Genomic DNA, 25,841 nt, shown 5'->3' on the forward strand with positions numbered 1-25,841 from the left:
AATGATATTCAAAGCTATATTGTTTCTCTGCTCATCTCTTTTAATGTCTTTACGACAACTGTTCGCATCACTGCAAGTTAGTTACATGCAGTCCTTCCACATTAAACACACTGGTAAAGCTGTTGCCCCGTATAACCGCTGAGTCGATGTACGCGTAGCGCACAGTATAAAACGCATCTTCATAATCGTACTTGACTGTACTCGACACAGGTTGGCTTCCGCTCCCCGTGAAACGAAATTCACTGACGTTGCGGAAAATTTGGAAGAATACATGAGATTCATTCTTATGGTGAGCGGAGTTATAGGGCTGCACGAGTTAAATGTCACACGATTTTTCGAGAAATCTTGAGTCTGTTCGAACGCGAATATCGTGTGCGCAAACCTACCCTTCAAAATTATTCACAATAAATCTGTACGTAATCTCGATAGCCAAAGCTTCACCTGTAAATGTAAGACGAACTCTACATACTCAATTAAAAAATGTACAAATGTTAACTTCAACAAATGTAAGCGAACCTGTATTTTTCGAATTACTAATTTGGGAAAAAACTCGTCTTACAATCGGGTAAATACGGCATGTCCCATAAATGTTCAATGGTATTAATGGCGAACGATCTGGAAGGCCAAATCATTCGCTCAATTTGGCCAGAATGTTTAGTCTCTAAGCCACCGAACATAATCATTTCCAGTCAAGGATCAGTTCAATTAGACCTGAGGACCCTGTCCACTTCATGTAAACACAGCCCACATCATTATGGAGTTACCACCAGCTTTCACAGTGCCTTGTCAACAACTAGGTCCATGGCTTCATAGGGTCTGCGCCGCTATTGAACCCTACCATCAGTTCTTACCAACTATAATCAGGACTAATCTGACCAGACCACAATTTTCCACTAATCTAGGGTACAACCAATATGGTCGCAAGTCCAGGAGAGGAGCTGCAGGTAATGTCTTGCTTTTAGCAAAAGCACTTGCATCAATCATATGCTACCATAGCCCATTAATAAGTCGGCCAGATTGGCTGAGCAGTTGTAGGCGCTGCAGTCTGGAACCCCGCGACCGTAGAAGCCTGTCTCGGGCATGGATGTGTGTGATGTCCATAGGTTAGCTAGGTTTAAGTAGTTCTAAGTTCTAGGGGACTGATGACCTCAGAAGTTACGTACCATAGTGCTCAGAACCATTTGAACCCATTAATGCCAAATTTTGCTGTACTGTCCTAACGGATACGAGGGTATTTCGGAAAGAAAAGATACACCATACGCCAGAGGAACAGAAGAGTTTTGGCGAGCAAGTTGGCAACACTGGTGTTAACCTTGAACCGTTAGCTTTCTCCTCGCGGTCGTTCGGCAGTTGAACGTTGCTTCTAGTTGGAGTAGGTCGTGTTTAAAATGGCCGCGCCGATTCAGAATCCCGCCAAATGCGAAGTGTGCTCCGTCATACGTTTTCTTCATGCAAAAGGTCAGCGACCAGCGGATATTCACAAAGAAATTGTTTCTGTTTATTGGAAATTATGAATCAACGAAATGTGGCGAAATGGTGTCCTCATTTCTCTGAAGGTAGGACCGATGTTCATGATGAACAAAGAACAGGTCGGCCATCTGTGATCTCTGATGCCCTTCTTCGGAAAACGGAGGAAGCAATTCGTGTGAATAGATGTCTCACATTGAAAGGATTGCATCAGATCATACCAGACGTGTCAATGACAACTCTTTATGACGTTGTGACTGTCAAGTTAGGATACAGGAAATTGTGTGCGCACTGGGTTCCAAAACTGTTAACGGAAGAACACAAAAGGAAAAGGATGGGCTTTGCATTCAACTTCCTCATACGCTATGCTGAAGCAGGTGATGAGTTCGTTGATCACATTGTGACAGGTAACGAGATGTGGGTTTATCACCATACATCTGAATCCAAGCAACAATCAATGCAATGGCGCCATTCAAATTCACCAAACGCCAAGAAATGCAAAACATCAATTTCAGCGAAGAAAAACATGGCTTCTGTTTTTTGGGACAGACAAGGCATACTTCTGTTGGAATTTATGCCTCCTGGAACGACAATTAATGCTGCTGCATATTTCCAGACTTTGAAACGTCTTTGAAGGGCAATTCAAGACAAACGCATGGGAGTGCTGACAAGTGGAGTCTGCTTGCTTCATGACATCGCTCAGCCTCACACAGCACTCGTAACCAAAGCACTACTCAAACAATTCAAATAAGATGTATTGGACCATCCGCCATACAGCTCGGACCTTGCGCCCACCGACTTCCATGTCTTCCATTACCTGAAGTCATATCTTGATGGAAAATCATTCCACGACGATGAAGAGATCAAAGATGAAGTTGAAATGTGGTTCCGACAACAGGCGGCAACCTTCTATGACTGTGTGATACAAAAGCTTGTGCACGGACTTAACAGATGTTTGGATAACAGGGATGATTATGTCGAAAAATAACAAATCATCCAGTTAATAAGATCTAACTGATGTTTTCTAAATAAATGTTCTATTTAAGGACTGCGAGCCATTGTATCTTTACTTTTCGAAATGCTCTCGTACATTCATCGTGTGTCCCACATTGATCTCTGCAGTTATTTCATGTAGTGTTGCTTGTCTATTTTGTCTATTAGCACTGACAACTTTATGCAAGCATCGATGCTCTCGATCATTAAGTGAAGGCCGTTTGCCACTCTGTTGACTGTGGTGAGAGGTAATGCATAAAATTTGATATTCTTTGCACACACTTGACACTGTGGATATTGGAAAATTGAATTCCCTAATGATTTCCAAAATGGAATGTCCCAAGCATCTCACTCCAACTACCACTCTGCGTTCGAAGTCTGTTAATTCCCATTGTGTGGCTATAATCACATCGGAAACCTTTTCACATGAAACACCTGAGTGCAAATTACAGTTCTGCCAATGCATTGCCCTTTTCACCTTGTGTACATGATACTACCGCCATCTGTATGTATGCATGTCCCTATCCTATGACTTTTGTCACCTCAGTTCAAAGTCTACATTATTTTTCTTTGTTCCAAATACTTTCAATGTCATGAACTTCATTCCTTTATTGGTGGTGAATAGTGTACATCTTCACCTCACAGTCTACCATATAATGTGTGGCATTTGATTTCCAGTAGGTTTACTAGTACACTTTGATTGTCATCCTATGCCATTCATAGTTGTAATATGAAAAACTACCTGTTTGTGCTGCAGTCTCTGACATAATGTGCATAGCCTTGTCACTGTAGTTCACATCCTAAATTTAAGTTTAGTAAGTGATATGTCCTTAGATTACTGTATTTCTATTATGCAGTGACATTGCATTTCAGTCAATTATACATGAGGTAGCATTACATGTTTCACAATAATTTTATTTTTTTGTATAGGATGTTGCTAGAGGACTCCGAGAACTACTTGCTTATGAAGGCAATGTCGAAGAAGATATGTGCATGAGTTTCCAGGTAACCTGAACAATACTTTTTGTCAGTTTATGCTGTTTAAGAAATTATTACTGTTACCTGGGAAACTTAATTGTAAGGTAATGTTTTGTGACCACAGGTTTCACTGGAAGAGTATGGGGAAGTAAAGACGTACAAACTCAAGGATGATGGTGAAAATATTCCTGTAACAAATGAAAACAGACAAGAATATGTTAATCTGTATATGGACTGGATACTGAATGCAGCAATATATGAGCAGTTTCGTGCATTTTATCTGGGATTCCATAGTGTCTGTGCATCCAATGCATTAATTGTAAGTCTTTCTGTTTCTGTGTTATGTAGCAAACTACTTTCACCATTTTGTTCTGCACATTCTGCTGCTGCCTAGAGCTTCCTGCTAGCAATGGATCACTGAAAGCAGATCACTTAGAGAAGTTAAGATGTATTTCCTGAAAGACTAAAATATGCAGCAGCCACATCCACACATAAAATTGGTGATAAGCTAGTGACCTATAATTATAGATCTGTCATCCTACTTCCCATGTTCTCAAAAAATTTTAGAAGGTATCTAGTTACAGAATATTGAACCACTTTTTTGAGAATAACCTTTAACAACAGCCCAATTTAATGCCATTAAAAGATTGTCTACAAAGCAAGTAGTATATGACCTCACGAACTTTGTTCTGGTAGAACCAAATAACGAAATTACAATGTTGACATTTTCTGTGACCTTGACAATCCCTTTGATTCAATAGTTCATAAAATTTTGATAGGGAAACTAAACCATTGTGATATTAAAGATGTACATAGATGGAGTCATATCTCAACGACTGAAAACAGAGGGTTACACTAACATACACGTTATTGATCATTGCAAAATGGTCCTAAAATCCCAGCTATCACAATTGATTATTGTAAAAAAATTAACTTAAATTTGTGTGATTCAAGAAAAAATGGTAAATCATCAAGAAGGGATAACACTTTTCAAGATGATGCACTTAAAAGTATAATATATATGCACCACACTAGTCTTATTACAAATATTCATAGATGAATACTCACCATGTATATTAGTAATAACTGAGCATTATATAAAATCCAGTGAAGTTACATATTATAGATTAGAAGATGAGTTGCCAACAAACAGTTATTGCAGCCAATGCCATAAAGAGCATATTATGGAAATTTATATTAGTAAGGATACAGCAGTTTGAAAAATTTGCTTTTTAGAGCACTATGGTTTACAAGGATTAATCAAAATGGCAGGTGTGCTCCATAGTCATGATCTCAAATTAGTGAAGCATAAAGTGATTGGCGTATATCACCCACCAAATGCTTATGTAATGAGATTTATGAATAGTCTTAGTATTTTAGTTAGTCAAAGTGGTGCTAATGACCCTGCTACATTTGGTAACTTTAACACAGAAGAAAATTCAATAAGAGTAATAAACTTGAAACTCAGTGATGCATTAAGCTCATACAGTTTTTAAAATATACGAGAGTCACTCCAAAAGAAATGCACACTATTTTTTTAAAAATCCATCTTTTATCCTACATGTTTGAAAGTTTTACAGTGTGTAGATACATCCTTTAGGAACAACATTTTCATTTCTCCACGTAATTTCCATCCCTCTCAACTGCCTTTCGCCATCTTGGAACCAGCACCTGTATACCCGCATTCTAAAATTTTAGACCAACCTGTTGGAGCCAATGTTTCACAGCATGCACAAGGACATCATCATCTTCAAACCTTGTTCCACGAAGAGAGTCTTTCAGTTTCCCAAAGAGATGATTGTCGTATGGAGCCAGGTCAGGACTGTAAGGCAGGTGTTTCAGTGTTGTCCATCCGAGCTTTGTGATCGCTTCCATGGTTTTTTCACTGACATATGGCCGTGCATTGTCGTGCAACAGCAAAACATCTTGCTTTTGCCGATGTGGTCGAACGCGACTCAGTCGAGCTTTAAGTTTCTTCAGTGTCGTCACATATGCATCAGAAGTTATGGTGGTTCCACTTGGCATGATGTCCACAAGCAAGAGTCTTTCGAAATCAAAAAACACCATAGCCATAACTTTTCCAGCAGAATGTGTGGTTTTGATTTTATTTTATTTATTTATTTTTTTTTTTTTTTCTTAGGTGAATTTGCATGATGCCACTCCATTTATTGCCTCTTCGTCTCTGGTGAAAAATGATGGTGCCATGTTTCATCACCTGTCACAATTCTTCCAAGAAATTCATCTCCACCATTCTCATACTGTTCCAAAAGTTCGCTGCATACCATTTTCCTTGCTTCTTTGTGAGCCACTGTCAACATCCTGGGAACCCACCTGGCACAAACCTTTTTTAACGCCAACACTTTCAGTATTCTGCAAAGATTTCCTTACCCTATCCCAACATAGCATGACAATTCGTTCACTGTGATGCATCTGTCAGCAGTCACCAATTCGTTAACTCTCTGCACATTGTCTGGAGTATGTGCAGTACGAAGCCTGCCGCTTTGAGGACAATTCTCAATATTGCCCTGCCCACTTTCGTCGCATAACCTGCTTGACCACCGACTAACTGTACTGTGATCGACATACACCTTTCTCAACCTCTTGTGGACGTTTCCCACTGTCTCATTTTCGCAGCACAGGAATTCTATGACAGCACGTTGCTTCTGACAAATGTCAAGTGTAGTAGCCATCTTGAAGACATGCTGTGATGGTGCCACTCACGGGAACAGGTTGAACTAAGTTTGAAAACAAGTGGGAAGGATATATCTACACACTGTAAAACTTTCACACATGCAGAATGAAAACTGTATTTTTACAAAAATAGTGTGCATTTCTTTAGGAGTGACCCTCATAGTAATGAACACTTGCCCCACTAGAACAAACTATGCTGTAATCAACAATAATGTTATAGATAAGGTAAACTATAGTAGCTTAAATTTTCATTATTCTGGCTCCTTTTGCCAGGTGGAGCATACATAAATTCAACTGTGCCAAAAATAATAAAAAGTGTTCTACAGGAATTAACTCTGAATGAATCAAACATTAATGCCTTTAATCTAACAGGGGAGAATCGGGATTCTGTGTACCAGCCGAAAGGGTCTGACAACAAATGAGATGAATATGATTCCATCATTTTGAGTCATATGACTGTTGCTGTCCATCCAAAGAAACATAGTTAAACATTGGAAAAATGGAAGTAATCTTAGACTGTAACTTTCAGCAAATGGAGTTCAAGGAAGTTCGAACTCTTCCATATAGATTTTCCAGGTTCTCCAAAACCCAATGGCTTGGTTGTACCACTGTTGGTAGAGAGGGATTAGCATTTTTGATTACTCCCTGAAGCGGTTTTCACCAAGGAGGTTTCCATTGTCCCAATTTTTTTAAACTACTGGGACAACAATTTATTCTATTTTCAAAAATAGATCTGAGGTTGTAAGTTCCAGTCCCTTTTCTCTCACGATAAGTCCCCAAGTCATTGACAATCTCTTTTCTATTCATTAGACAGTGACTGTTTCAGCACTCTTCTAAATTGTGAGGAACTTCTGAAGAGACTGAATTTCAAAAGACAATCAAATGTAAATCCCCAGTCAAAACCACTGAGTTTCATGGATTTACTTCCATTTTAAAACAATAACAAACTGCAATGTAGTTGAAAATAAAAACAATGATCTAGGAAATGTAGAATATGTTTCTTTTATTCTAGCTATGACCATAAAATCTTTTGGTCCCAGACGAATCATATCAGTCAGTGGTTACCATCTCAGATCTGCTCAAAACAAATCCTAATATATCAAATCCAGAATGACATCATCAAAAAATTATAAACACAATCAGCTAGGCATTCTCAAACGTAATTAAAAATATTAACTCTTGTGGTTATGTAGTCTCCCATCCCTTAGCAGGGTGTCTTCTGCTGCAATCCTTCCAACTTCTTTGTCAGTATCTCTCAGGGTAGGATCCCATACCCCTGCAGCATATTCCAACTGCGGTCTCACAGGTGTCAAGTAGACTTACTCCTTTGCACCATTATTAATGCCCTTCAGTACCTTCCTTAACATATCCAGAGACTCATGGATAAATTAATATCCCTGCATACAAACCACCATAAAATCCAAAAAATCTCATTTCTAATCCTACTTCATCCTTAATATCATTTACATAAATCATATACAGCAATTGCCTTAATTTGTGGTACACTTTTCTCTATTATAGCTACCCATGGTGGAAACATGTTATGTGTCACATGTTAAAGACAATTTTAGATAAATAAGAAAAATTATTTCAGCATAGACTCTCTGATTCTTGCAGAGTCCATAGTTTCTTCATTTCTTTTTCATTTCTATATTTTTTTATTTCTATATCTACATTACTTAAATATTATATAGCCTTATATGTTGCTGTAGATGCTCAGACCAGAAGAGGTGGAGATGCTTGTGTGTGGTTCCCCAACACTTGATTTAAATGAGTTGCGGAAAGTTACGGAGTATGATGGATATAAAGCTGATGATTTAATTATAATGTGAGTATCATAAAGTCTAACCAATGTTATTGCCTTGTGTGTTGTTTTTAAGGTTGTTCCTTTAATATATTAATATTATAATGTTCAAACAGTGGAAAATCCAAGATGGAGTGTAACAATATTATGAGAAGGAAAGTTGCTACTCACCGTATAGCAGAGATGCTAAGTTGCAGATAGGCACAAGACTCTCACAATTAAAGCTTTCAGCCATTAAGACCTTCGTCAACAATAGATACACATACGCACACACACTCACACAAACGCATCTCACACATACGCCTGCAGTCTCAGGCAACTGCAGTCGTGTGTGTGAGTTGCATTTGTGTGAGTGTGTGTATATGTGTGTGCATATGTGTGTCTACTGTTGACAAAGTCCTTAATGGCTGAATGCTGTAATTGTGAGAGTCTTTTTGTTGTGCCTATCTGGTACTCAAGCATATCTGCTATATGGTGAGCAGTAACTATTACAATGTTTACTGTGATATTCTATATTACTATCTAGATTGTTCTTGTTCTATTAGTTTCTGCACTATATTGCATTTCATAGAATACAGACTTCCAGAAAATTGATTTGTGTAAGAAAAGTACACTTTCCAAAAAAAAAAAAAAAAAAAAAAAAAAAAAAACAAGCAGTAAGAATACAGTGTAAACTTCTAATTTCCCACACCACGAACCACTTCAAAGAACTTTGAATCTGTGGACCTACTTTCCAGTACACTTACTCCTCAAAAGTATTTGTTGTAAAAACTGTAAAATATAATATATTCATTTCATAAAGTACATTGGTATGGTAAGGGTGCAGTTAACATGACCTTGGGTAATATTCAATGACATAAAATTACAACTAATGAGACTGTACTACACACAGCCACAACAACCTCCATTAGTATAAACGGAAATTAAAAACACACTGGATGATCATTCCTATCATAAATTATTTGATCACCAGTATGCAAGAACTGAATATTAATTGTAAAAAGGTATTTCTTCTTAGGGCACATAGATACATATGCATAGCATATACTCTTAACTTCACTAATGCACTGATGCAGCATGCAGGCCACATCATGAGTGCTGTAGTGCATCTGTGGTGCTAAAAATGTGTTTTATACGTGTATAAATGCAAAAATAAGGAGCTACAAGTTACAGAATGAAACACAGCTGTTCAAATGCAGTCAACAAAGGCATAATACTGATGAAGATATAAAAGCATTACACCAATTTAAGATGAGTGGGAACCCAAAATACAAAGTATTGCACCAATTTAAGATGAGTGAAAACTCAAAATATGAAAGTTATATAAAAAGTGGCTGACTGCTGTAGTTCTTCAAGTAATTTAATCCACAGCTACAGAACTCTACCACCATACTCATGGACAAGCCATCGATACATACCTTTACCGACTCTAGTCAGCCAAGAAGTTATTGCTTATCATACATTTCAGATATGTGAAGTGTATAACAGAGATTGTAGTTCATCTTACTATATGTCTACAACGCTGTTGGTTCTTACGACAAGGAATCATCGTAAAGTAAATGAATCAGAGTCTGTGTCCGTATGGGTTAAAAGTGCACCAAATGGTGCCAAGATTAAAGTTATTGGTGATGTGACACATTACTATAGAAACTGAAATAAAGTACCTGTCCTTTCCTTAATGAGTAAACACTGCAAAGTCCAGGTTGGAATATCAACATTATTATGGAAAGAATGGACTGCTACTCATCATAAAGGTGACACATTGAGTTGCAGACAGGCATGATGAAAAGACTGCTACATATAAGCTTTTGACCAAAGCCTACTTCAGAGAAAGGAATGCACACACATTCACACATGCAAGCACACCTTACACATACACATATGAGCACTACCTTTGGCCACTCCAGCCAGACTGTAACAGAAAAACGTTGAATGGAAGCAATAATTCAGAGTAGGGGAGGGAAGGGGTAGCAAGTTACGGATGGAGGTGGAGGAAGGGTAGTGTGGCCAGAGATAGCGTTCGTATGTGTGTGTGTTTTCTTTTCTGAAAAAGGCTTTAAACAACATGCAGCTTCACAGCCTGGGCCATCTGGAACCACCCCTTCACCACTATCTTTTCTGAACTGTACAAACAGGAGTTATATTTACAACATATTCTTTACTCATGAAATCACCCCAGCCTCTACCTCCCCACACTCTCCATCCAACAATTTCCACCCTATTTGTCTGACGTCCTCCCCCCAATTCACGTCCCCTCACCTTCACTGAGCACCAATCTTTGCCGGTGCACACACCAGTTGCACCCACCAGTTTTTTTCCCATCTCTGCTCCTCTCCCTTTCTGCTCCCCATCTCCCTCCCCCTCTCCCACAGCCACCCAAAGCTGCACCTGTCTGTCTTGTCTTGCCACCTCTAGTCCCTGCATGTTCTGCCAGGCAGCACCAATTGCTCTTCCCTCACCCATACCTGCTAGCCATCCCCCTTCTCCACATCTCTCCGGATTGTTCTTCTCTTCAGCATGTTTCTGTTGGAATCTGGGTGGAGTAGCCAGAGGCAGTAGTCGTGTGTGTGTGTGTGTGTGTGTGTGTGTGTGTGTGTGTGTGTGTGTGTGTGTGCACGCATGTGGACGTAGGCATGGGCGAGGGCATGGGTGTGGGCGTGTGGGTGTGGGTGTGGGTGTGGTGAGAGAGAGGAAGAGGGAGAGGGGTGGGCAGTTGGCTTGTGTGAATATGTGTGCATTCCGTTTTCTGAAAATGGCATTGGCCAAAAGCTTATATGTAACAGTCTTTTCATTGTGCCTGTCTGCAACTCAAGATGTCATGTTTATGGTGATTAGCAATTTATCCTTTTCATAATATTGTTGATATTCCAACCTGGACTTTCCATTGTTAAATATGAAAAGGTTTTTCATACTCCAGACCAGAGCTCTGAGAATCATAATGACAGTGAAATCAGAAACATCTTGTAACAGCCTATTCATTAGTTTTCCTATTCTCATAATTGAGGAGCATTTTTCCAAAACTGCATACATGCAAAAAATTTCAAAATGATGTGGTAATGGAATAATGTCAACCTTTTGCATCAATCCCTGAACCAAAAATTGACTACTGTTGTGTGTATGAATGCTCCAAATGATAAGGTCTTAGCAAAAGACGATATATGCATTCTTACAGCTACAGTAAACATCGACAAATGCAGTACAATTACTCTCTGGTGTCTCGGCTCTCTTTCCACAGCAAGTAGTTAATAATAATGGAGGACACTGGTTGCTTTAAGCAAGGTTACTCATTGTTGTAACAATAGTTACTGGCTGGTGTAGTGTTGCAACCAGACTTCATTGTCGACAGAACATCTGCAGCTTACTTTTAGGCAAGTATTCCCTTGACTCTCGTGTGTACATCTACAAAGAAGAATTGAAAATGAAAGCAGAATGCATGATGATTCTTGAGATTCTGAAAATGGTATACAGGTCAAAGAAAGTTCCAATGGGAGAAAATCCCAATTCAAGAACAGCTTACGTCAACCTGAAAAACAAAGCAAAAAGTATAAAAACGAACCTATTATTAAATTCAATTATGGACTTGAGGTTTCGCCATCAAATGTTAAAGGAATGAAAGAAATCAAAGCTGCTGAGCTCTGCTATGAAGATATTTCCTACTCTGACCATCACATGACATCATTAAATAGCATAGATCAAGATAAATTTCTGTTAAAATTTATTAATATTTCTTCACCTCAGCACAGAGTAAGGGACACCCAGGATGCAAAAAGGAAGAAAACACTGACAGTGAAGAATGTCATTATAAAAAGGAATGGTGAAGTTAGTGCCTATTTGTGCCGCCACTTTCCAAGAGGTATCTGGTATGTCAGAGAATACATTATGCTATCTAGCAAGCAGGTTCCATAAAGGAGGGAGGTTGCCAAAGGCGAGGAGGTGATAGAACAGGAAAGGATCATAAGGAGGTAACTATTTCCATTGAGAACAAAAAAAAAGAAAAAAAACATAAATGCAGAGAGAGCTACTGTGGAAAGGACAAGTCTATAGAGGTTATTTTTCTTTAGATCTCACAATCAATAAAATGTTCAAGAGATGCTGTGAAAAATGAAAAAAAAGGGACTGGAACACTGTTCCTTATCATAATTCAAGCATAAATTTTACAAACATTTCCATCTATCACTCAGGACACCTCATACCAATACCTGCTCCCCTTGTAAGGCTGGTTTAATCTACATAAAAGCAGAAACATGTCTGCAGAAGAAGAATTAAGTAGACATAGATTGCATAAAATTCGTGCAAGATAATCCTACAGTCATTAAGATTCGCTTTGACATGCATCAAAACCAGCCTATTCCAAAACTATCAGTCAGTGAGGTTTTCTATTCTCGACAAGTATGGTTATACAGTCCGTGCACTATGATATAATAATAATAATAATAATAATAATATTATTATTATTATTATTATATCATAGTGCACGGACTGTATAACCATACTTGTCGAGAATAGAAAACCTCACTGACTGTGATCCATATTAAGGAGCAAAAAAGGGAAAGCACTGTTTTCTGCACCTGGTTGGAGACAGACTCTTCAAGAGGATGCAATCAAGTTGCTTCAGCTTTGCTGGATTTTCTTTCTGGTGTAGATAAAAACAATCAGATCAGGACACCAATACTATATATCTACTATCAGATTCTTGCAGCAACCAAAATAAAAACAGTTGTATGATGGTGATGCTTACAGCATTCTTGGAAAAGAACATGAAATTCAATAATAGTCATCACTTCTTCCATGTTCATTGCCATAGCTACATGCCTCCAGATCAAGTGTTTGGTTGAACTGAGAAGTCTTACAGAAAAAAAAGGAAACATCTTGTCTCCTAAAGGACATTGTGATATTTTAGAAGAGCACGGTACTCACAAAAATTCTGAAGAGAGAATGGACTGTTAAAAATCTAAAAGATAGTGCACAGACAGTACTAAAATCCAAGCTACCATTCAAAATGAACATCCAGTGTGTCATCTCATATAAAGAAAATTAAGTGATACATTCTCCAGAAATCCAGTACATCCTGAGATGAAAGAAACTACCCATCCAATATTACTGACGTCCACCCTTTTGCAAAACAAAATATGATAAGCATAGAAAAGAAGAAAGACATGTGTGCCTTGCTAAAGTATTTTGAAATTTCAGATGATGCAAAGGAGTTTTACAGAGATGTCCCAGATGATTAGCGTAAAGATATAAGAGGAAAACCTTAATGGTAAAAATGTGATTGTAACATGCAATACTTTTTGTGTTATTCATTTCATACTTCATGTTGTGGTGACAATAATAATAATAATAATAATATAAGCTAAATAATTATGATAAAACAGTGTCATTGTCATTACTGTTATTATCTCACTATATTTCTATTATTATTGTCTGTATTCTCAATAAAGTCAAAAAATATAAATAAAAATGCTGCATAATAACAAATCTGCAAATACTGGTATTTTTACAACAATGCAGGCATATAATAGACACTACATCACATCAAAAAATAGATGTGAAAAGAAATACAGGGAATTAAAGAAAAAGAAATGTAGCTGCTGCTAGCAATAATTATAAGCATTTATTGACTTTTGAAAGAAACTGGATGGATCACATCTTACCACAGGTTGTCAAAGTCACTCAACAGCTACGAAATCATGGGGTACAAATTATTTAATAAACTTCCTCAATCTGTTCAAGAATTACCTGAACAATTATTCAAACAAACAATTCATGACTGGCTAGTCCTCCACCCATTCTATGACATAAGAGAATTTATCAACTGTAATATAATACTATAATGTTAACAAGAAACCTGTTGTTTCTTTCAAACTATTAATTGTATTTTAGTACGTATATGACGTTGTCTATTGCTGTAATGGCCGAATGACAATAAAATTATTATTATTATTATTATTATTATTATTATTATTATACTGTTATAAAAATTAAATTTTGGTATATTTCTTTCGAATGCTTTATTAATGTCAGTGAAATCCATCAGTCATGTAAAAATTCAAATGCTCAAACATATGTATCTAGGTGAAAACAGAAATTTATGAAAAATTTTATCTGTTGCATTTATCATGTTTTGAAAAAATGCTCCTCAATTTAACCATATAGACATGCATATGCTACAAATTATTATGTTAGTAAAAGGGATACTAGGGTCACAGAGAGGAACATACATTTCACAACCATTGTATAAGGCATACAATAAATTTGCAAGTTCAACAGAAGATTAATACTGAAAGAAAAATGCCCTTATGTCAAAGGTCCTTTTTTTCATAATTTGTTACCTAATGATCTTAAGCTATTGAATAAAGACCTGAATAATAACCTGGAATAATAATGGAAGTGACCATTCCCATCCAAACACTGAATGTGCTGCTAAATTGCATATAGAAACAACTGTTGCACTATAGGCTACATTGTTGTCATCACCGTACAAATAATTGTAGAACTGAGGTAAAAACTCCTTGTTTTCACAAATAATCCTGTAAATGTGCATGGTTGATACTGTTCCTGCATGTAAAATGCAGAAAATAAATAACCAAATGATATATACATGAACAAATCAATGATTTGCTTGGCAAGATAGGAATATTACTTTTTCTGTAAGATTAACACTTGACGTGTTTGCTGCAAATGAACCCTATTCCTCACAGTGTATGGGACCATTGGCTTTATGTTCTTGATCAGGGTGTTAGTGTCGTGGGCTAAGATAAGTTCTGAAAACCGTTTTAATGTTTTTGATATACCAAGTATTTATAATGAGGACAAAAGTAGACCAAGTGCTAAACTTTAATCAATACTATATTTATTCCTGTTATTATTATTATTGGCACTCATTCACATAAACCAACAGAAAGTCTGAGTTGTTTAGTAGAAACAGCACATGTTAATAGACAGATGAATTACTGCTTTTCAGTAATATAATGAGTCTCTTAGTCCTAAATCCAGCATTTCTTTGATTAATCCAGGCTGTATATTTTTGATGTAGGTCCTTTCAGCCATTATTTTGAGGAAACCAAAGATACAGTATTTATAGCCAATGGTTTCAGTGCTGTCATAATACCACTGTTTGGAAATAATCTCTGTTGTTACTGATTTTTCTGATTAATAATAATCCACATTATTTAGTTTATTCCAGGAATATGCTTCATTTCTTATGTAGTTAGTATTCTGTTTTGCTTTTGATGAATGAGGATTTTAATAGAATGAATAGAGACCAGCCTTGCTTCATGTTTATGGCCAATTCTCTGAAACAGATAAGAGTGGCCTCTTCCTGTCATGCAGTACTTTAATCTCAGATGCTAACTTCCTCTACTCAGTCCTTGGCTCCATCTTAGATAAAACACAAGAGTCAAAGTGCCATAGAAATGTATTTAATAAGAAATTAAATTTCTGACCTGCAATGTCTGCTTCATACCCCTGTTTGTATTATAATTCAGGTAAATGTTTACCTAAGCTCTGATTGCCCTACTGCTTACAGTTTTTTTTCTTTAGTACCTACACCTAAGTTACCAGTATATCTTGTTGTAACCAAATGACTATTTTTCTTAAACCATCTGATTAACTACAGATAGATGTCAATACCTGCTGCACATTTTTCTCAAATTCTTGCTAAGAATGGCGTTGCAGGAACCAGAGTTGAATGTCAATAACTTGATTTATCTTTGAGCAATATAAAATTTCATAAAATTAAGATTAAAGTTCTTAAATGCAATTAAACCATTATTACTTCTACAAAGTACTGAAAATAACCTTCTCATTGGTTTGATGAAATACATGCTACCCCATTAAAGAAGGACAAGCTGTCAAAACAATTGTGTCATTTATCAAATCATTTTTGGTAACTGTGTAAGCTTCTCTATATACATGACTGTATCCCAGCTGTTTACTATTATGAAGGGGAAGTTCGATTACTCACTGTCAGAGCATACTCCTCTGTATGACATGATATAGCTGCCATATGAATCCTCCTGCCATGTCACACACACACACACAGTATATACATTGCTGCTTACCATATAGAGCAGATGTTGAGTTGCAGACAGGAACAACAGAAAGACTGCTGACAGTGGTCATTACATTACCACTTTTTCCATTGATCATGAATATGACATTTCATAATAATGTGCAATGTGTCCACTTAACATCTGTTTTCTTTACACAATATACATATATTTTTTCCTACTTCATATCCAAAAAATTCATCTTTGTGTGTGTGTGTTTTGTCTGTTTTAGAAGAAGGCCTTTCTTGGCTGAAATTTCATGTTCAGCAATCTTTCTGATGTGCCTGTCTGCGACTCAGCATTTCCTGTATTTGGTGATTAGCAATCTGTCCTTTTCATAATAAGGTCACTATTCCATCCTGGATTTTGCACTGTTTCTTGTATATAAACCTCCTCTGAACAGTATATTATCCACAGGACTTTCTGTCTGGTATCCCTCTGTATTGTGCACCTACCTTTGGCTCTGCCAAGTGGGAATTTTGGCTCATAAAATTAAAAAATTGTATGAAATAGTAAGATTACACATAATCTCATCCATTTATTAATGCAGCTCTCCCCCCACCCTGCCCCCCCCCCCCACCCCACCCACCCCCAATTGCTCCACAAACTCACAGTCAACATGTTTCACGTGATTCTTCATCCACAGTTTGGCTGACTGCTCAAAAACTGACATAATCTTTGTTTATGAAGTGATACATTCCCATTTCATCAAAGCAATTTATAAGTTTTCTTTTCAGAAATGAGATTATTTGTTTTATCATATGCTACTTTCTCGTTATTTCCCTAAAAGACTTGAAGAAGTCAAGTGGGTTAGTATTCAGAGGTGATTTGACTTTAGGATTGAAAATGGAGTACAAAGATCTTTAACAGATTGTCTCTATAGATGTTTAAGTCATAGCTTCAAAAGAAAATTAATAAATATTTTCTTCCACAAATTAATTTTATTAACTATCTTTAGAGGTTGCAAACCTTCAATAGTAACATAACAAATTAGTATTGCCATTGTAAATAGACCTCAATTCTGAAAACATATTAAATAACTGCTATCCTTCGATAGTGATCTAAATACTAATGTAAATATTTAGCAAAAAGTAGTAAATAAACGTTTATAAAGTTATGAGACAGAATCCCTGACCAGCATATACCTTCAGAAGATGAAATATTTAGTGTCGCTGATGGACATACTGATGTCGTCTTCACTGGGAGTGGCAAAAGAAGTCTTTTCATTGCTTTGTTGGAGATGCTCTCTTCCAACATCCTTCTACTTACAAAGATTTAAAATTATTGAACAAGTTGATAATTAATATAGCCCATGCTAATGTATTTTTTGTACTCATCATTTATGTAATTGATCTTGCAGAATGAACTGGTCTTGTTCAAAAACATGAGCACATGTTTCTTTGCTTCCACTCCATTAACTGTACAACAGTAAAAGGCAAATTTGGCTGCTTCTCTCTTTTTTTCACTTATTTCAAGTCAACATAAAATGAGATGGTGGAAGAAATAAAATTACTCAGGTTAATGCCTAAACAGTGATAAAGGATACATGATGTGAAAAATAGAGATGAAGGCATTACATAAAACCATCAAACTAAACAGAAAGAGTTATGTTGCAGCCAGAATAGGTTGTATGTTATTAAACTATCAATTAATTTTATGCACAATCTCTACAAGTTAGATGAGAAGCACAACACACACAATGTCACTACAAAAAGTACTCTCTGCGGTGGTGGCTGACTGAGTTCCAGGTCCACCAGTCTCACACTTATGGGATTCTGGATATGGATCATAATATATGTAATAAACAGTTCCCAAGTTTTCTATATACGCATATATTTTACCATAAAGACTGATCCACATGAACACTGCATAAAGTACAAAGGCAGACTTAATTAAACATGGTGGCTCATCAGATTTGTGTGGTCGATGTGACCTATCAACGCCACACACAGCCCCCCACCTAGCGACGCCACCCCCCACCCTTAGCGTCGGCATGAGTGGTGTGAGGCAGCAGGCGCATGACTGGAAGCTCCACCTCCGTTGGGTCGGCGTGCAAAGTTGTGGCAGGTGGCCGCCAGTCCAACTCAACTCTTAATCCAAAAACCAGCGGGGGGGTGGGGGATGATGTGTTGGCCAACTCAGGAGTGGCGGTATGGGAGAGGAGGCAGCGTGTAAGCATGCCTTCCCAGAATACATACTGAACCGTCTGAAGAAATGAAAGTTCGAACACATGATGGGTCGCACTCTTGTGGTAGGGACAAGCTGTGCACTATCTTGATGTTGAGTTCCTTGGTGAGGGTCAGGTCTGTGCTGTCAGTGAGCAGTACAAGTACACGATTATGTAACACCGTAATTGACACGTCGTCGATGCGGTCAGGTGGTACGTTGCAGCACAAAACAAAGGACGGGGCATCCACATCTCTAGTACCTGAAATGTCTTCAAAACTTGTGAATGGGGATGATGATGACATGCCTGAGAAACCTGCAAACTGCAGTGGTGACTCGTTGGATGGAGAAAACCCATCCGTAGGTTGAATGGACTCATTAGCGGGTTCGTCAAAAGAACATGTGCTCGGGCAGTCCGACTGGGACGGTAGAGGGGTGTCTGAGTCTACGAAGGCAGGCTTGAGCCTGTGTAGAGAAATGGTTTGCGGGCGATCTTTTACCATAATGTCGAACATCGTCTCGCCCCTCCAGAGTACTTTGAAGGGGCTAAGGTAGGGGGTTGTAAGGGTTGTCTGGCAGAGTTGTCCCTGAGCATGACTTGTGAGCAAGTGCTGAGTGCGGTCGGCACATAAGTGTCAGGTGGGGAATGACTGACAGGTGGGTGTAGCTGGGTGTTTCTAAAGTGAGCATGCATCCTTCCAATAAAGTCTGGGAAGGAGGAGGAATCCCCGGGATCTTCGGGGAGAATTAGTTCTCCAGGTAAAGCCAGGTTTTCGCCAAAAATGAATTCGGAAATTGTCCCATGTAAATCTGGTTTAAATGTAAAACATAGGCCCAGCAACACTCAAGGAAGTGCCTTGGATGAGAGAAAGTCATGGCACCTGAGTGCAGTATTAAGGGTGCAGTGCCATCTTTCCACCAACTCGTTGCTTTGCAGGTGGTAGACTGTCATATGGATCTTTTTAATACCACAAAGACTGCAGAGAATCGTTAAAAGTGCAGATTCGAATTGTTGACCTTGGTCAGTTGTGATGGTGGACGGGCAGCCAAACCTAGTGATCCAAGAAGAAACCAATCCTTTGGCCACAGTTTCTGCAATAATGTTGGGTAAGGGGATAGCTTCCACCCAACGAGACATTCGGTCTATTGTGGACAGGATATACCTGTGGCCCTCCAATGGAGGCAGGGGACCAATGAGGTCGATATGTATGTGACGGAAACGTGCCTTAGGGATGTCAAACTTACCGAGTGGTGGAGCAGTGTGATGTCCTATTTTGTTTCGTTGACAGGAAATGCAGCTGTGTGCCCATTTTTAAACAATCCCATTTCACATCTTTCCACACAAAACGCTCGGTGCCGAGGCAAGTGGTGGCTCAGACGCCAGGGTGGGCAAGATTATGCAAGGCATCAAAAACCTGTTGGCACAGCGTGGGCTGGAGCAAAAGCTACAGAATGCCCGTAGAAGAGTCGCACCACTTTTCGTCCAAAATGCCAGGGAACTTAGCCTTGGTAAACATGTGCAAAGACTGTGGATCCGTGAGCAGGACTGAGTGTCCTCATCCAAAGCCTGTAGAGCAGCGAGGTTGGATAAATCAATGATACTTGAAATGGCCATGATCCGCCGGAGGAAATCAGCGACGATGTTCTCCATGCCTTTGATGTTACGTACGTTTGCAGTAAATTGAGAGACCAGGTTGAAGTGGCAGAAGCATCGGGGGGAAGAAAGGATAGCTCTCGATGTCAGTGCGGAAATGTTTGACAGCCTCGTACACCATCAAAAGCTGTCTGTCAAAAGCGGAATATTTCTTCTGTGCTGACAGTTTTTTGAAGAAGAAATGAAGTGGTGAAACTGTGTCGCCTTTGCTCTGTTGCAATACAGCCCCAACCACGATGTCGCTGGCATCCATAGTGATGAACAAATCGGAAGACAGATTCAGGGTGGGCGAGTACGACTGCATGAGCTAAAGCTGTTTAAAGAGCACTGAAAGCCTCTAGCTTGGGTTCAGTCCAACGGACTGGTTTAACGCCCAAAGTTTGTTTGCCAGATAGTGAGTCCATCAGCGGGGTCAGCACAGTGGCAGCAGAAGGTAGATGATGCTGGTAGTAATTTATAGTATCCATGAAACGTCTGAGTTCTTTGTACGTAGCTGGGGGTGGCAATGACATGATAGACTGCACGTGGGACTTGGGAGGCTGTATTCTGTCTGCAGAGACAGTGTAACACAAAAATGTCACAGAAGACTGATGCAATTGGAATTTTTCTTTGTTGATCTTGACACCGCTGGATGCTGAAGTCTGGAGGACCTGGGATAAATTATCTTCACGGTCTTCAGTCGATTTGCTGAAAATGAGCATGTCATCCATGTGTGTGAAGCAGCACTCAAATCATCAACAAAACATTGCCACGTTTGTGCCGCCTTCTTTAAACTGAATGGCATGAAGTTGTACTGGAACAAACCGAGTGGTGTGATGATCGCACTCTTTGGAATGTCTTCCAGCGCTACGGGAATCTGGTGATAAGCACATTTGCAGTCAATCACACTGAAGATTGTGGCACCCGATAACATATGAGTGAAATCATTTATATTTGGCACAGGTAATTGTCCATGACAGTGCAAGCATTTAAACGTCTGTAATCACCACACATTCGAAAAGAATCGTCGTGTTTGGTGACGAGGTGAATAGGTGAAGACCAATTGCTGTCCAATGGCTTTAGGATGCCTGCCTCCAGAATTTCGTTAATTTGCTGCTGGGCCGCGTGCAACTTAATGGGGTTGAGGCATCTAACCTTGTGTCTAATAGGAGGGCCAGCAGTGGTAATTATCTTTTGTGTCATTCCGTCAATGACGGAAGAGACTGAGAACTGCACACGAGGCTGAGTAACGTTCTGACGTGGAGTTTTGAGACAAGTGGAGTGCGATGAGGTGTAGCCATTAGCACAAGTGGGAAAAGGCAGCACGAAAGTCACATGCCTATTACGCGAGCGCGGCGTGCGCTTGTTTGTAGAGGTCGACTGCATGCGCAGCACGGAGCGGAGTGGAGTGTGCAGTGACTGTCTGTTGTTGACTTTGCCTTGGGCAACCGGCACGGGCGAGAGAGGCGCTGGCATCACGTGAGGGACAGCGATGGCCGCCAAGCTGCTTCGCTGGCACGCAGGAGAGGGGGATCGTTTATCAACAAGCAGGGCGGCTGGCTGCGTAGCGAGCATGGTCGTGCTGCGCGAGTGACTGTTATTAGAGACACTGTTTGAAACACGAGGCACTGCGCATAGTGGGCACTTGGGCAGTGCAGAGGTCACTGAATGTGAATCGTCACACGCAATGAATGTTTTTGTACTAACCTGATGAGTGTTTGAACTCATGCTTGGCGATAAAGTTCAATCCAGTGAAGGAACTGCAGATTGCAGTTTCAACAGCGAAGTGCGAGCCACTGCGAGCTTGTTGTAAGTGTGAGCAATGCATTGTTTCAGCTCATCGTTCTCATGGCAGAACACTCGTGAACTAAATCCCATGTTGCAACGGAAACGGAATGAGGAGAATGGGTGCTGGAGCACGGTATCTGAGTGTTAGATGAGTGGTGTAACAATGAACACTGGACTATGTTCGGGGATAGTTTGTAATGGGACAAAATCTCCATACTAAGAATTGGTTCGTTGATGTCGGCGATGTAGAAGGTCACGGGAAAGCAGAGAAAGGGATAGGTGCACCATCACTTTCACAGAACAAACAGTTTGTAACATTGATGCATTGACAGCTCGTAGGAGAGACTTCATCAGTGAAAAGTTGGTAGGAGCCAACGATGAAGTAATGATAGGCACATCAGCGCCAGTGTCAATTAGGTAGACAACCTGTGTTGAAAAGTCTGTCATGTATAAATGACCGTTCAGCCGAGGGGCGAGTGAACGGAGTGCAATGTTAGGGGATGCCTGTGAAGTTCCCCACAGGACTCAGTGTCACTTAGTTCCTGCAGTCGGCGTTTTGGTGTTGGCAAGGTAACCTGCACTTCTTGGCCTCAGCCCCAAAAAGCTTGTGGTACCAACAGTATGGATGAGTCAGATGTGGTGCTGACAGTGACTGTGATAGCGGGGGAGGCTTGTCCTTATTGATCTGTTCTGGGACATAAACTGGTACGTATGGAGTGTGGGAGACTCTTGAGTGCTCAGAAAGAGGAGAGAGTGAACAAGTGCTGCCTGGCGGAGTAGAAGGCATGGAAGCGGAACGGGCCCTGCCCCTGCCTGCAGACTGCCAGTAAACAGAAGGTGTAGTATCAAACAGCAATGGTGGATGAGCTGGGTGTTTCTGGCACAGGAGCGCATACAGCTGATCTGCAATGCATAGGTGAGAACCGATAGACTTGAATGAGTACAGCAATAGGTGTATCTGTAGGTTGGTAGGTAACTTGGCAGACCATACCACCCACAGGGTGATGTCTGGCATCGTGTGTCCACTCACGAGTAATCTGAGGCAGTGCCAAAGTTGTGATGGAGAACGGTCCCCCAGATGCTCCTCCTACAGAATCGTGATTATTAATTCCTGTGGTGAGCAGGCAAGTTGGTCCAATATTGTTTTCTTGGTGAGCTCATATTTCGGTGGTGGTGGAGGCAAAAGTAGGAGATCACAAATTAAATCCAAGTGGTTGTGAAGGTGTGTGACCAAACATAGGAACTTGGAGTTGTCAACAGACACTTGATGCAGCTCAAAGAGGTGCTCCACCAGTGCGAACCATGAAACTGGATTGTCCTCGTATAGGGGAGGTAGCTTGGGTAGGTGGCCTGGAGGTGGAGACAAAGGTGGCTTCGGCGTGTATTGGAAGGCCTGCGTTCCTGCTGCACAAGAGTTCATGCTGGGATCCAGCATTACTGGAATGAAAATGTTACTAGCACACACGTTCAGAACAACAGCTGGTTGTAAAGTCTCTGAAGATGCCCAAAAATACGACACGGCAGGCACAGTCAGTACCGTGGTAGCAAAAGGGGCCAGCAGCATGTAATGAGGGCCCGTAAACTGGACCGGAAATTGCAGGAATAGCACTGACATTGTCCAACTTGGAAATGATGTGGAAGGCCAGCATGGCAGACGTAGACGGTACTGCGGAAGGAGTGAGCGGTTATATGGTTGGAATCAAGGCCCCCCCTCCCCCATGGGTGAGGAGTAGTGGGGGGGAGGGCCTGGAACTTAAAGTGGCAACAACGATAGTTTTCCGTGGACACTGGCCATGCACCCTTTGTGGTAGGACCATAAAAAACTGGTGAAACCTGTTGATGGTTGCACTGTCATAGTACAACGTTGCTGGGTGAAGAGGCTATGTTGAGTGTACTCGTACCCACGTAGTCATGAAATTGGGCTGCTGATCCAGTGGTTTGTTCTGGCGGACTGGAGGCATAAAAATGTCTGTTACTGATTTGTGAGGAAGGTGAGGCTGGTGTAGCTTGGTAATAGTTGACTGCATGTGCGTTTTGCACAAATGACAAGTATTGCACACAGCACTACTGTAACCGACATCATGGCACATAGAGGATCAAAGCATGTGTGCGAACTTCAGTCCCTTTGAACTTCGTACGAGCGATCGATCATCACATTATTTAGTAGATTGTCCACTTCACTTTTCACTTGTTGTTGTGCATAATCCAGCAAAACAAAAATTGAGTTCATTTTATGAGGTAACTGCATAACACTCGGTCATTGTGGAGTTGCTAAAGTAGAGGTTATCCTCATTGAAGATTGTGGATCATTGTCCGTTAGCTGTGAAATAACCAATGAACTGCTTGTAAGAGCTGGGCCTCCAAATCTTCACAAAGAATGTTCAGTGATGTGGCCATGGTGTCGTGTGTGAAACCTGTTGATTCAATATGACCGGAGCGGAAGCTGCGGAAGACATATAACTTTTTGTCCGGGGTCACCAATATGGGATTCTGGATACGGAATGTAATATATGTAATAAACAGTTCCCAAGTTTTCTAATACACATATATTTTACGATAAAGACTGATACACATGAACACTGCATTAAGTACAAAGGCAGATTCAATTAAACATGGTGGCTCATCAGAGCAGTTAATGTTCCAAAGATTGTAATTTGTGTGGTCGATGTGACCTATTGACACCACACACTAAAGTAGACCCATCTCTTGGTTTCTGCCAATCAGCACTCATCAGTGACACTGCAACGTGCAAAAATTCACTTGTCTTACATTCATAGTGCAACTTCTGATGTTGTGCTCCTGCTGGTGGCACATGTGAATGAAATGATAGGCCTGAGAAGAGATAGGTTGTCCAAAAAATAAGTATCCAAAGCATCTGGTAAAATATGTTGTACTCTTGAGGCCCTATGTCCTCCAAATTTGGTTGGTGTGCGTCAGTATCATCCTCAAGTCAAAGATAGGTGTGCGTCACACCAAAATACAAGGAGCCTTCACGAAAGCCACTAATTCTGACTAATCATCTCCCCAAAGTACTTTTGACAAACTAGCACCATCAATGGGAAATCACTGAATAGGTGTGCTTTAACACACACATTCCAAGACACCTGCACAAAATACGCTGACACACGTGATTTTATACGTGAAATTCCAGGATATTTAAGCTACTTGTGGGCACTGTTCTCCAGAAGATTCTCCAGTACTATTAGTTTTCTCCACTCAGTTGTCACCACAAGGCCATGTGTGATTATCTGCTGCACAGAATGATGCAGTATCGTGACCAGAAATGTACAAATTCTCTTTCTAGCTTGCCTGCCCCTGTCTCCACCACAACCATAAAGCAGCTCAGTCTGCCACAACGGAGACCAAGGGTGCATATGTACTGAAGCACAGTGGTTAAACAGGCCAACTTAGGTTCCTACAAGCCTGGCAAGCTTAACAGGACCCATTCAGGCTGCCGCATCCAACAACATGTTGCACTGTCAATCCAACACAACTAGCCATGTACACATTTATGCAGGTAGTTTCACTGCAGCTCATTTATCATAAGAGCAGGAGCAGCAAAATGAACAAACCAAACTTAAAGAAGGCTGTGGAGAAATTGTGATGTGGGGAATATATATCAGTCACAGAAATGGGGCACAAATTCAGCAGAGGAAAAGTTTTTATTTCTTTATGAGGCAGCTTCAAATAAATCAGAAGGCATCCTGCAGTGCAGATTATGTAAAATGTTACTAAACATTTATTTGGGGACCTTGAATATCTTACAACATGACTGTAAATTTGACAAGCAGCTTCTTCACTTCATAAATATTGTGCCAGAGGATCAGGTGTGTGGAAATGTGTGCAAAGGACTTGATGCCATTTAGTTTCTGAATTTATGGCAAACATTGATTGAAATATGAAAAAAAGCCATGGTTCATTGGATATTGAAAACCACATACTGGTGGCATGCAACAAAGTGTGAAGAAAACTTATGATGTAAGAAAAGCTTCTTCTTTCAGACATGTAATGTTTAGATTAATTAATATAAAAGATAAAATTTGTGTTTGCTAAACGCATTTGGGGAATTTAGGATGAACTATTTTGGTCACTTACAATGAATTCTGCAAACCTGCAAATGGGTATGATTGGGGTCATATTTGGCTGAAACACACTAAGGTTACCGAAACTAAACTTCCAATACTTACTTTAGCTGAAATTGCTGTATAATAGACTTCTTCAGGTTCTTAAGAGCAAACGAAAGAGATGGTTCTACTTGCTACAGAAAACA

General features: G+C 39.9%; 1 protein-coding gene across 1 annotated transcript in view; it reads left to right on the forward strand.

The window, feature by feature from the left end:
• Positions 1-25,841, forward strand: part of LOC124798457 (probable E3 ubiquitin-protein ligase HECTD2) — a 348,122-nt gene that overhangs the window by 316,690 nt on the left and 5,591 nt on the right. Inside the window, 3 exon segments of the mRNA XM_047261883.1 lie at positions 3,391-3,465; positions 3,563-3,757; positions 7,842-7,957. Coding sequence (XP_047117839.1) covers positions 3,391-3,465; positions 3,563-3,757; positions 7,842-7,957 — 386 coding nt within the window.

Source organism: Schistocerca piceifrons, chromosome 1, assembly GCF_021461385.2.
Source record: "Schistocerca piceifrons isolate TAMUIC-IGC-003096 chromosome 1, iqSchPice1.1, whole genome shotgun sequence".
Taxonomy (NCBI): domain Eukaryota; kingdom Metazoa; phylum Arthropoda; class Insecta; order Orthoptera; family Acrididae; genus Schistocerca; species Schistocerca piceifrons.